At 44.4% G+C, this 13,394-nt stretch overlaps 1 protein-coding gene across 19 annotated transcripts in view; it reads right to left on the bottom strand.

Annotated features, from left to right (window-relative positions):
• Positions 1-256: 256 nt before the first annotated feature.
• dip2ca (disco-interacting protein 2 homolog Ca) overlaps positions 257-13,394 on the bottom strand; it is a 109,349-nt gene continuing 96,211 nt past the window's right edge. For 13 of the 19 annotated variants that reach the window (XM_047026712.1, XM_047026710.1, XM_047026723.1 and 10 more), the window contains 15 exons: positions 12,827-12,907; positions 12,468-12,591; positions 11,811-11,932; positions 11,136-11,247; positions 10,366-10,475; positions 9,621-9,751; positions 8,091-8,259; positions 7,602-7,772; positions 6,184-6,213; positions 4,614-4,675; positions 3,289-3,346; positions 2,625-2,699; positions 2,162-2,336; positions 1,915-2,038; positions 257-1,690 (listed from right to left, as the gene is read on the bottom strand). In XM_047026712.1, the coding sequence (XP_046882668.1) occupies positions 1,438-1,690; positions 1,915-2,038; positions 2,162-2,336; positions 2,625-2,699; positions 3,289-3,346; positions 4,614-4,675; positions 6,184-6,213; positions 7,602-7,772; positions 8,091-8,259; positions 9,621-9,751; positions 10,366-10,475; positions 11,136-11,247; positions 11,811-11,932; positions 12,468-12,591; positions 12,827-12,907 (1,797 nt within the window). In that variant the 3' untranslated portion in view covers positions 257-1,437. The remainder of the gene's footprint in view (positions 1,691-1,914; positions 2,039-2,161; positions 2,337-2,624; positions 2,700-3,288; positions 3,347-4,613; positions 4,676-6,183; positions 6,214-7,601; positions 7,773-8,090; positions 8,260-9,620; positions 9,752-10,365; positions 10,476-11,135; positions 11,248-11,810; positions 11,933-12,467; positions 12,592-12,826; positions 12,908-13,394) is intronic. The other 6 variants (XM_047026727.1, XM_047026721.1, XM_047026720.1 and 3 more) reach the window with 2 other exon arrangements.

Below are 13,394 nucleotides of genomic sequence, written 5' to 3' on the forward strand. Positions count from 1 at the left end.
TTTATTTGAAAGACTGATGTCAACTCAGATTACATTATTAAAATAAGGATAATTTGCCAATAAAAAAAAACTGTAGAAAGTGCTTTTAATAATGCTAACATGTTGAATTTGCAACATTCTTGACGATGAAATAAAACCTCCTCTTGATTCCCACAGATTTAAGGTCTCACCAAGCCTTGTGACAGTTAGTTTATTCTTTTAAAGGGTCTCTTTAAAGGTGGTTTATTTTTTTGTTCCTTTTTTCAGTCGTTTTTCCTGTGACATCAGTATATGAGCCCTGATTACTTTTTCAATGTAAAAATATTGAGGACAACTTTATATTTACAATTCTGGTGACCATTTCCAACCTGCTATTTCCAAAAACTAGTGATACACACCCTAGGACATTTGCATACAGTATTCATCATTCACACCAGAGGTGTACGAACATACACACATTTGCTTTTTATCCTTTTAAGATGATGGATGAACTTTGTGCACATAGGACTGTTTATGTCCTTCATCTCATTCAAACAGCGCAATAACTTTTGTCTACAACACCAAACACCATGCAAGTGAAAAGTACTGCATTTCAAAAGTTTTCATTGGTGAATGTCTTCTTTAATATAGATCTATATTTATATAGTATATTTAATATACTTGATGTGATACTACTCACTCAAGATAATACAATGCTTAGTTTTTTATATTAGCAAATATTCAAGAGTAAAACATTCTTAAATGTCTTCACTCTTTTACTTCTATAGAGAACAAAATAAATTAAATCAGTTTTTGTACATACTTACATGTTGTGAAATCATGTACTGTTTTCTTTCAGTATTATGATATTAACGTAACAGAATTAAAGGTTGATGGCGAACTAACTCCCTTGGAGATGGGACAAACATGATCAAAAAGGAAATGTTAGCACAGAATTGAAACGTAACAATTGTACAAATTAAAAAGCAAACAGAAAGCAACATATTGTACCTCATCCTAATTTATGGACAAATGTTATATAAAAAACAGGCCAGTACTCAGCCACGATTTGTATCATAAAAAAGGTCAACTTAAAATACCATTTGCCACAGTTTGTAAATATTCTTTTCAAAATACCCCAACCTCCTGGAGGGCATATAAAAAAATGTTAGACTTTCGCAAAACGTAACATGAAAATATATATGTAGCCACACTTACTTTGAAGCAATTAACAAGAATTCGCACTGGACTTGGATTCTCCACAACCCCATTTATAAAATTCCATCTGAATCTCATACAACACTACACAGTCTTGCCAGTTCTTGGTGGTTTTGTCATTCAAATTAGACTTTAACACAGACCACTTCAGACCAGCAGTCCTTCATCTTATATCTGAATCTTTAACAGACCAAGGTTCCTTTGCATTGCAGTATGTATGTACACCAAGCCAAGTACTTCAAGCCATTGTCTAAGGCCGGGCTACATGTTATAGGCCACGTATATAGGGTCCAGCTGGTCGGCCAAGAAGCCGTCCCGTAGGTGCATCCTCTGTTTCTCTCCACGGGAGTTGATGGGGATAACGCCAATGTCGACCACCACCACCACCCCAACAATGAGGTAATGCTCCTCCAGGACCACATTGGTGATCAGGGGCACCAGGTCCAGGGCCTCCTGCTCCGAACCGTCCAGCTCCACCACCACAACCAGCAGGTTGGTCCATGTGAACACAGCGCTGAAACAACATTGTTTGCACAATTCTCTAACACTTGCGGTGATGAATTGCGCTTTAAGGTATGGCTTAAGAGTACAAGAATGCCATTTGCTGTTACATTTTTTATAATAAGGAACCTGCATTAGGATATTTTCCTATATGAATCATATGTACTTTGTCAGTGGGTGAACATAGCCTGAACCTGTTCAACACGTTCAATCGTAACATAGAAAAGGGAGCCTCACCATTCTGTGATGCTCTTGTGCGTCCTAATGACGGAGGTCTCGATGTCGATGGGGTGGTACCTCATCCCTCTCAGCTCCATGGCCTCGTCCAGCGCCCCCACCACATACAGGGCGTCGTGCCTCTCTGTGGGCATGTGCACATCAACGTCACGGGAGCATCAAACCCGTGGGGCGGTTCCCCTCTCATTGTTTGCTGTTGCGTGGTATAGAGTGAGTACGCATCATCACAGCCCCGCTGCTCTCTCACCTCCGCTGGCGTCGGTCAGCTCGGTCCTTCTGAGGAAGCCCAGGTAGCCGGTGCGGGCCCAGAGGGAATGTGTGTCTCCGAAGCTCAGGCGGGAGTTGAAGTGGTCCGACTGCAGGGCCTCGTCGCCGTACACGGTGAAGTAGCCGCTGGCGTTGTGGCCACTGTGCACCCAGATCTGTGGCAGAGCAGACAGAGAGCAGGTCCACTTAGCTGACTGCGTTCATTTGCGAAGCGATTAGCAAAGGGAAAACGTGTTACGAGAGACGGAATTCACGTGAATTCAAAGGACTCTGAAGTGCAATCACAGAAGTACTTACCTAACCTTAACCTGTACTTTAGACCTTTTTTTTTAAACATGTATCATGTTCACTGTAATAAGGTTATTTTTTGTAAACATGCCTTTAATGGTTCAATTACACAGCTAGTTAATGTAGAGTGATTAGTTCTGAGAGGGCAGACAGACCTCCCCTAGATGCGAGTCCCCCAGTGGTCCCTTGGTCTCCGGGTTGGCAATGATAATTCGAACCCCAGGTAGAATCTGAAACATTAAGAAGCAGGCAATTATCTTCCCTCCCATCATCATCATCTCCATTCCCCTCTCTCTCTCTCCATGAGAGGCCATTTCTGTAACTGATTTACAACCCATGCTTGAGCTGAAGTGACCCTCTCCGTCTCTCCATTTCTCTGTCTCTAACCAGGGTATAATGATATCATGTTGTGAACCATAACAGACCCCTGTTATTGTGTCACTGGCAGATTTGGATCTCTGAACCAACTGGAAAATCTGGAGTACAATTAGCACTCGCTGATACTATCACAGTTGGGGAGCGGGGCATTGGCTACCATGGAAAACCCACAATTCAAAATACTACCGGTTGATTTTACAGTTTCACCCCTCAGTTGTTCAGTAACATGATTTGATAAAATAGAGGTGTATGTTTAAAAGCAGTTAACAATAGCACCTAGTTGGTGTGAGTCAGTGAAAGTAAGTCAAATCAAATGTATTCGTATAGCCCTTTTTACACGCAAGCATGCCACAGAGGGCATCACAGTAAGGATACCTCATTGAGACCAACTTTGTTTTGCTCCTATATTTACCAGTAGTCACAGCTAAAGAGTAAACTCACCTTCCCAGATTCCATGAGAGGTAAACTGTGTGGTGACCCTCTCTCTACCAGTCGAACCCTGTCAAAAAGAGACAGGGATATAAATGACTGCAGCGCTAAATTATTACTCTCTGTCTTGAAAGTCAGCATATTGTCTTCTACAGCCATTACCCTTCATTGTTATATACTAGGAGACCACGAAAATGGTTTGGTCAGGAATGTACAGTATGTAATCACACTCTGAATACACCAGCTGCTATACTTAAATCCAGTGTTGCCCTTAGCATAGGCATATGATGTGCATTTCTCATGAGATTATATACTTGAATGTAGGATTAGAAATGCGTTGAAGACCTACATTTCAAATCATTTAAATACTTGATGTGCCCCTCATCAACTTTCACTTGCAATGCAAGTTTATGTTTAAACCCAGCTCCCAGCCAGCTGGTAACCTCCAGTTGGCCAGGGTTGACCCATCTTCTCATTGTTACTGGCCTGCAGTCTGTCTGGACAAAGAATCTAAAGAATCTGAAGAATCCTTTACTACAGGCCTGTTGTTAGGGAGAGAGACACTCTGTCCCTGCGGCCGGCTACTGACAGCATGGGTTAGGCCACCTCTACGACCTGCTGGATCTATTCTGAAACCCAGACACAGCCTTGAGGCTGCACACTAGAGCTTTTTCCATCTGAACTATTTTGGTTTTGTGAGGAATGTGTCTGACTCCAACTTTTGTAGCTTTTAGGCAAATTCCCCAGGAAATGTTTGTGAGTACGAGGGATGGCGAGATAATGCACCCCTTTAAGTCAAGCTGTTATGGATGAAGATGCTCTTTGGTTTGAGAGCAATTTTGGCAAGATGATTGTTTCTTCCTTTTGCTTCTGATGACAAAGGCTACTAAAGATGTAAAACCAGATCTGGGGCAAGTCCAGATGCATATTTGCTAAATGTCTTAGTTGGAAGTAAGCTTGTTAGGATCTAGGTATAAATACTGGCAGGATAACTATTACTATCTTCAGCAACACTTTACATCATGGTTACATTGAGTACCATATAACTACGTAGCAATACCCATGGTAACATATGGGTACATAGGAATTCATGTATTTAAATGGTATTGGTAAGTGTTAGTGATTAAGGTTCATGTAACCTTAAAGTGTTGCCCTGTCTTCTATACTGATATACTCACACAATCAAATACCATGATATATCATTTGCATTAAATGATATACAATGATATATCATCAAAAAACAATGATATACTGCATGATAACGAGAAGAATGGCAATGACATATCACATGGCTAATGGATGCACATGAGTGGTTTGCAGGGTGTCAGCGTACATACCTGTCGTGCCGTAGTGCTCTCATGTCAACAAACACGGTAGTGGGGTCAGGTCCTGAGGTACCCTGCAGAGGGAACACAGACAAGGGCTCAGGTCACAGTGGCAGCATGTGTCCTGCCGCTAGCATCATAGACGCTACAAGCTACTGCTAGCATGTTAGTGCTCACAGAGAAGCTTTCAGTTCACACCGGGTGCGAATGGAAGCTTGGAGAGCCGGCACTGACATGAGTGAGAGGCTCGGCAGCAACATGGAGGTTGCGGGGTGCTGGGAGGAACGAGGAGGAAGCTGGGAGTATTAGAAGAACAATCGAGGGGGGTCCAACTCAGATCCCAACCAAAAGCCAATGGAGATCTGCACCCCAAAAACAACACCAGATAACAGATTGACATGCAAAACTATAAGCCACACAAAAACATTTTTGGGGAGGGGAGGGGGGAGGGGGGGGGGGGGGTATATGAGAAAAGGTGGGTAAGTGGAACAGAAGGACTAGATGAGAAGATGGAGGAAAACGTGAACAAGGTGAATGAAGGGACTATAAACAAGTGACAGAATACACATCAGAACTGCTGTACTGCATCCTCCCCGCCCCCCCCCCCCCCCCCCCCCCCCCCCCCGCCCCCCTCGGTGCACCAATGGCAGATGATGTGGCCTTTATCTTTAGCAGTGCATTGGACAAAGGCAGACGTCAACCCAGTAGATGAAGAACACGGGCACCAACTTGACCTGTGTGTGTTTGTGAAGGTGTGTGCATGTCTTCTCTTTTTATGATATATCATTATATTTAGTAAAACAAACAGAAGAAAAAGAGACAGAAAGAGAGAGCACAGAGCAGCCTCCCAAACCAAGGCCAGCCTCCCCCCCTCCCTCCGTTCAACCCCCTCTTCCTCAGACAGGTTACAGTGCAGCCGTGACTGAGCATGAATTCAAAGAGGAACAGGGGTAGTAACAGGGCCCACCACCTCAGACAGACATAGAGCTACACATGCTAGATTGAATCAGCCGCCAATCCTCGAGGGAGTGACATAGAGCTACACATGCTAGATTGAAACAGCCCTCCCTCTCCCCTCCTCTGGAGAGAGACAGAGCTACTAATGCCAGACTGGCTCCACTACCAGACACTGGAACACAAGGCACCAGACAAAACACAGGTCAAACTATGTTAGACTTAGTCTACACAGTTGAAATATATATACTATTTCCTATACTATTTCCTATAGTGCGATAAAAGAATAATCTCAGGCTATCACTATACTACAGAACCTTATGTACTGTACTGTATATTTTAATATACATTCGTATATCATCTGATTGCGCATCATCCCCATACAACCATCAAGTGACTCAATCCAGTGTATCTCTCACTATTCTGAGACTACAAACAAAACTGAAAGTAGGTGTTTGTTTTTTGTGAAAAAAAGGCTGTGCTTATGTTTTTAGTTTTCAAATCTTGAAGTAGAGATGGCATACCCTTTGCTATCGTCCCCAGCCTAACCTACCTCTAACCTGCTCTAACACCCTGCCCTATGCTGAGGCCAGATGAGGAGGGATGAGGGAAGGTGAAAGTCCTTTACCTGGTCAGCAAGCTTCCCCAGCCTGTGAGGCTATAGCGGCAGCAGAAGAGGAGGAGGATGAGGAGAAGGAGGAGGAAAGGAGAGATCGGGAGAAGAAATGGGGCGGAGACAAAACCAAGTATGAGATATGTAGGTGAGGTTATGCAAAAACCAGAGAAGTAGGAGGGGGGAGGGTCAAAAATGTCAAATCTAGAAATAGCAAACCAAAAGCTGAAAAGCAGTTTTGTAACCAATATGGGTTATAAATTATCATCTTTAGCCAAATATCACAAATATCGCAAATTACATTAGTCAATGAGCAATTAGACTTTAGAAAACAATTTGTCATCTTAAAGAATATTAAATGGTTATAGATACGCAAGATTATGAGTACAGGATCTAAAAGAAAGTTTTAAGGAAATAAATCTATCCATGTTAAAGAGTTAAAGCAAGCATTTTCAACACGTTTATTCTAAAAAACAATGTATTTTAGATGCATTCAATTGGCATTATTATTAAACACCTGAATCAGGTTTTAGGAGAGTTTTAAGAATACAAACATAATTAATTAATTACTACAAACAAATGTAATCAACGGATTAAAGTAAAACTGCAAATCATAGTTTCAAGCAAATGAATGAGCAGCCCAAAATAAAAGCATGACACAGCATTTTGCAATGCCTAATGAGAGATAAACTCTAAAGAGTGATAAACTGGGCTTTGTATGGAAATATATTATGTGTGTGTTTGTGTGTGTGTTATGTTAAGTTACTAGATATAGTCTATTCTTTCCGTGTTCTCATATTGTTTCCCCTATGTATGCCAAGAGGATTTGGAAAGTAAAGATTATCTCCCATTCTAGCCAGGATTAGCATGAACACAAACTGCAGGACTGAACCCTAATCCAAAACATCCAACTTGACAAGATATCCCATTCAGGGTGTGTAACCCTGACCTTTTTTGGGTTGAGAAGGTCTCTCAGCACAAAAACAGTCACAGAAAATCCCTACTGTTTGGCACGCACAGATTATCCACCAACTCATTCACCAAAAATGACTACTTTGTACAGTATGTTGTATGTTAAGACAATAAGAAACATGTAATTTATTCCAACATTTACTCTTATCTTAAAAAGAACAGCTGTGCTACAAATGACGCTACAAAACATTTCTCAAAAACCACCTCAGTTTGATATTAGACCAAAAAAACATCTCATGTTGCGCACAAGCAAGGCAGGAATTCCACTGGTGGAGATACCACATTTCAGAAAAATGAACAGAGAGAGAGAGAAAAGGACAGTTCTAGAACAGTTTGTTTATACGTCTTGGCCAGTTGGGCCCCAGGAGGCCTAGCTGCTGCTAACGGATATCCTAATAAAAGGACAGAGGAGGAGGGGAGGAAGAGGAGGAAGAGGAGGAAGAGAAGGAGGGTGTACCGACCTGCAGGCAGATGGCCAGGTTGACTCGGCAGCCGAAGGACGTGCTGACAGCTCTGGGGTGCAGGCCCAGGTCTTTGAAGAGCTTGGAGAAGGACTGGGTGAGCGCTATCCTGGGTCGCTCCTCTGCCACCACCACGCACGTCCTCACCCGCGACAGGTCCAGGCCTCGCGACTACACCAGGAAGGAGCACCACATCCACAGGATCCAAGTTATTATCAAAGACGCCTTGGAGTATTCAGAGGCTGGATTGAGATCACTATCTCTAAATACTGTCTTTATACAAATGCTGCTAATATCCTTTACTATATAGTATAATATACAGTAAGGGTTATATAAAGGGTTATATAAAAATGCTATGTATTGGGACTTTTTGTTTTGATACAGTAAGTGTATACTGTGATAGACAGGTAGAAAGTGTGTTTGCAGTGCTTTAGCAGATGTTCCTGGTTGGTCATGTGCTTCTGTGGTGTGTCCGGTGGGCTAAGTTACCTTGAGGGACTCGGTCTGGAGGCCCAGGCCCTTGGTGCAGAGCTCCATGACAGAGTAGGAGCAGAAGGTGTCCCTGACCTTGTACTGGCTGACCGCCAGCAGCCACAAAGCAGGGTTCACCTCCAGCTCTGATGGAGGGATCAGGATGGACTGGTGGCCAGAGTACACACTAGGGAGGAGAGGTGGAGAAACTGAGTACACACTAGGGAGGAGAGGTGGAGACACTGAGTACACACTAGGGAGGAGAGGTGGAGACACTGAGTACACACTAGGGAGGAGAGGTGGAGAAACTGAGTACACACTAGGGAGGAGAGGTGGAGAAACTGAGTACACACTAGGGAGGAGAGGTGGAGAAACTGAGTACACACTAGGGAGGAGAGGTGGAGAAACTGAGTACACACTAGGGAGGAGAGGTGGAGAAACTGAGTACACACTAGGGAGGAGAGGTGGAGAAACTGAGTACACACTAGGGAGGAGAGGTGGAGAAACTGAGTACACACTAGGGAGGAGAGGTGGAGAAACTGAGTACACACTAGATAGGACAGGTGGAGAAACTGAGTACACACTAGATAGGAGAGATGATCATAGTTAATGAGTTCAAACTATCTGCTGCACATATTCCATCACAAGAGAAATACGTTAGCACAAAATATAACCACATATAAAAATACCCACTGTAAGACTACATGGAATGCTTTTGAAAGAGGCAAACCTCACAAACGCTGCCAGCAAGAAAAACAAAATGGACTTGTGACTGTGCCTATGATGTGGACTAATTTCTTTTGATGGGTTCAGGAGCTCTGTTCTTCACAGAGCCGAACGCCGTTTCTTTACTGTCTAATCATGCTCTGAAGTGCATGGTAAGCAGTGGGAAGGAGGCTAGGGGTAGTTTTGCATTGGGATCAGTCGCTACCTCCAAATCTGAGAGACGCGCGCTCGCAAAACATCTTTGTTCTGCTGCTAGGGGACTGGCTCAAGGACAGCTACCCGCTGTGATATTACCATAGGGAGATGTGAGGAGCGGAGCGCTGCCCATGCATGAGCCCACCCCACTAGGGAGACAATTAGACAGGAGGAGGGAGGAAGGGAGGCACAAAGAGAGAGAGAGGCAGGCTGACAGAAGAGAGGGAGGGAGGGAGGGAGGGAGGGTGGGAGGGAGGGAAGAGGGAGAGATTTTAAGGAACACAGATCGGTGAGGGGAAGAAGCAACACAAGAGAAGAAAGAAAGACAGAAAGCCTAAGAAGAGAACGGAACTGGGGAGCTGTATAACGAGTAAAGCAGAGCAGATGATGTTGAATCCGTAGAACAGTCAACCCTCTCTGCTTCGCTCTCCTCCTCTCTGACTTCCATCTCTCATTCCTTCCTCTCCTTTCGTCTTAAACTCTCTTTCTCTTTCTCCAGTTTATATGCATGTGATCTCTGTTGAACCTCAGGCTATAAGGTTAATTGTACGTAAACTGTCATAAACGTCTGCTAAAGTGTGTGTGTGTACAGTGCAGTATGTTAACAGCCGCAATGGTCTGTCATACCTGCAAAGGCACCAGAGGACGAAGCCTAGACCACAGTAGGGGTCCAGGCAGATGGCCACCTCGCGGGAGGGGTACAGCTCACACTGCAGCTTGATAGAACGGCAGAAGGCACTAGTAGCAGTGTGGGACATCTACAACAGGAAGTCCAGAGACAGCATACAGGTTAGAGACCCACAGGTGAAGCAGACAGAGAAATCACAGTGCAGTAACCGTTCGTGCTGCGTGTGCGCGTGTGGATATCAGAGCATTAAGGGATTTATGAATAACAGTCGAGCTCCTCTCGCTAAAAGATTACAGCTTGCTAACAAAACTGGCAAATCAAGGAAGCCTTTTCCTACTCAGAGGGACGTGGATAGTAAAATGCTCCTTTCATCGACTGACGAAAGATTAATCTTTGCAACAAGCTGCTTCTTTTCCTCCTCCACTGGATTTGCTTCCAGAGTCTAGCTTGGCAGACAATGGCTTTTACATGGAAAGATTAAGTGTGAACAGTGGCTGTCCTTGTATGGGGCTGGGGGCCCTGGCGCCACAGAGAGAAATAAGCTCTCACAGAGGGCACTGTACACTGGAGAGACCGGCCCATTCTGTGTGGAGCTGCCACAGACAGAGAGCCAGATCAATAGGGGCTTCACGGTTTCTCAAATGTCACCTGGGAGTCGACTACCCCTCAGTTCAAAGAGGGGCGATGCGGTTGTCATGTGCAGCGTGAAGATCAGACCAGGGTTGTGTGTGTGTGTGTGTGTACCTTTACTCCAGCGAGCATCCCTGTCGTTGACACACTGAAGTCTAGGTAGGCCAGGGTGTCTGGGTTAGAGGGCTTGTACAACAGAGGGGGCTTCTTCTTTGGCAAATCATCTATAGATGAGAGGGGTTAACGATTGAATTACTATACGATAAAGGACACACTACTGCTGTGGCCCTTCATCTTGTATGTTGGTATGGTGTGTGTAGAGGGGTACCTGAGTCCAGGTGTGTGTTACTGGTGTGTGTAGTAGTACTGTAGTACCTGTGTGTGTTTAATGGTGTGTAGTAGTGGTACTGCAGTACCTGTGTGTGTTTAGTGGTGTGTAGTAGTGGTACTGTAGTACCTGTGTGTGTTTAGTGGTGTGTAGTAGTAGTACCTGTGTGTGTTTAGTGGTGTGTAGTAGTGGTACTGTAGTACCTGTGTGTGTTTAGTGGTGTGTAGTAGTGGTACTGTAGTACCTGTGTGTGTTTAATGGTGTGTAGTAGTGGTACTGCAGTACCTGTGTGTGTTTAGTGGTGTGTAGTAGTGGTACTGTAGTACCTGTGTGTGTTTAGTGGTGTGTAGTAGTAGTACCTGTGTGTGTTTAGTGGTGTGTAGTAGTGGTACTGTAGTACCTGTGTGTGTTTAGTGGTGTGTAGTAGTGGTACTGTAGTACCTGTGTGTGTTTAGTGGTGTGTAGTAGTGGTACTGTAGTACCTGTGTGTGTTTAGTGGTGTGTAGTAGTGGTACTGTAGTACCTGTGTGTGTTTAGTGGTGTGTAGTAGTAGTACCTGTGTCGAGGACAGGAGGCCAGGAGCGTACATCCACCGCGGCTGAAGCCTCCTTGGACCTCAGCAGTTTGCAGATCACCTGGGAGGTCATCACACATGCTGAGCGGCTCACCTGCGGGTGAGAACACACACACATGCATCCTGATACACAGTACACCTCCTGTGTAAAGACACACACAGTTTTAGAAAGGTTTATTCCACTATATAAAGCTTGTGCCCTCCTATCCTTAAATAAGCATGTACTCCTGACTGGCCTGGCTTCTCCTTCTATGCTCCACGGTGGTGGCATGAGCTCCACGTTGAACTATGTACCTCTCCATCCCTACGGTCCTTTAAGCAACTCTCAAGAAATACAGTACCTCTTCAAGCTTCATCCCGACTAACTACCAGTCTAAGGGCACTATAGCGTTAGGCCTTCATCTGAATGTAGCATTTTTCAATTAAGAGATGGAGGATTTGCCAATATTATTTGGGTTTTAGGAGAATTTTTTGGAGGTGTACGGCACATTCCGAATAAGCATTTAAATGTTCCCGCAGTTTGTGACACATGGCTTCTTGCCGCAGCTATCTAAAAGCTATATAAGGATATTTTCTTTTTCGGACTAAAGGAAAAACCTGCATTATTTTGTGCATTCAAACGCAGTCACTGATGCGATCCATCAGCAGGACTCGTACCTCCACGATCATCTTCACCGTGGGCAGAGTGGTGGCAATGTTCTGGGGGTGTGGAGGGCGCACCGTGATTGGCACACAGCCTGCGTACAGACACCCGTAGAACGCCGCGATCAGGTCGATCCCTGGTGAAGGACACCCAGGGAGGAGGGAGGGAGAAGGAGAGACGGAAAGAGAGAGAAAGAGAGAGAATACATTAGTCATGTGCTTGAATAAAGGTTTCAAATATGCACACCTCATACATAGGTAGGCCCACCCACACACACACACACACACACACACACACACACATGCGTGCAGCACACACACGCACAGAAACGCACACAAAACGGCGAAGTTTAAATATTGAGCGGCTGGTGAGGATTTAATTGAATAGCTCTTTCAGGCAATCAGCCTTGTCAGGAATTTGTCCTGCTTGACTGAGTCTTTTCATTAGGGTCCTAAGGCTCTCTGGCATTGCTCTTTGGTCCTGGTCCAAATATTGATGGAGCTCCACGTTAGAATTCTACCTTTCTTCAAAAAAACCATTGACCAAATCCTTCCAGTCCCCAGTCCCTATGACCCCCCCCGACCCCCAGCCCATCCCTGAATCCATCAGGTCTCCAGCCCTCCTGGCCCCAGCCCATGTCCCTGGTCCTCCAGCCTCCTTCCAGCTCTCACCAGGAGGGTAGACAAGTGCAACGTGATCCCCGTCCTGCAGGTGTCCTCGCTCAGCCAGCATGGCAGCTATCTTCTCTGCTCTCTTGTGCAACTGGACGCATGTCAGCGAACTGGCTATCGTTCCCTATGCGGACAAAAACAAAACAGAAATAGTTACCAACGAATTGAGGGATTTTATTTCTGGACACAGAAAACAAAACAACAACAATAAACATCCATCAACCAATTGTATTATATTTGACAGAGGATACCGCACGAAAGCACTGATAAAAACACTTCTGTCTAAGGTCTTTCTCACAGCTACAACACAAAACAAACAGTGAGCCATATGGGAGCGATCGTTCTACAAACAGCCTTACCCTTGAGTTTAGCAGAGTGTAAAGCACATGCTCTGGAGTGGTCTGGGCTCTCCATTGTAAGACTTCGGAGAGGAAGAGGAACTAAAATATACAAAAGAGGAGAGAAATAAGCTTTGGATTGATGGCCACACATGCTGAATGTACACATATCTCCTCCTCTGTTCCTTTCGTACACACTGACAATCATGTGAGAGGAGGGAGAGAATGATATCCTCTGCATTCTAGCAATGCAGCTAGTGAAAACATCAGTGAAACTAGTAAAGGACACATTTCGACAGCTGTGAAACTAGAAAAGGATACATGTTTGAATGTACCTTTTAGGGTAAAAGATGAGTTCTAAAGATGAGCTCTAGCTCAATGTTCATGATATATAACTGACTAGAACTCAAATGAAAGCCTGGGGAACTGATTATTTTACCTATTACAGAATGAGCGAGAAAGATCGAAAAATTGAAAGAGAAAGAGAAATATGGGGAAAAAAAGGGCCATATACGCATTACAGATTTTCCTCCCAAAGAATGCGAGAGAGTGAAAGAGAGAGCAATAAAAATTAGGGAGGAGAGCCAAG

Source organism: Hypomesus transpacificus, chromosome 10 (assembly GCF_021917145.1).
Source record: "Hypomesus transpacificus isolate Combined female chromosome 10, fHypTra1, whole genome shotgun sequence".
Taxonomy (NCBI): domain Eukaryota; kingdom Metazoa; phylum Chordata; class Actinopteri; order Osmeriformes; family Osmeridae; genus Hypomesus; species Hypomesus transpacificus.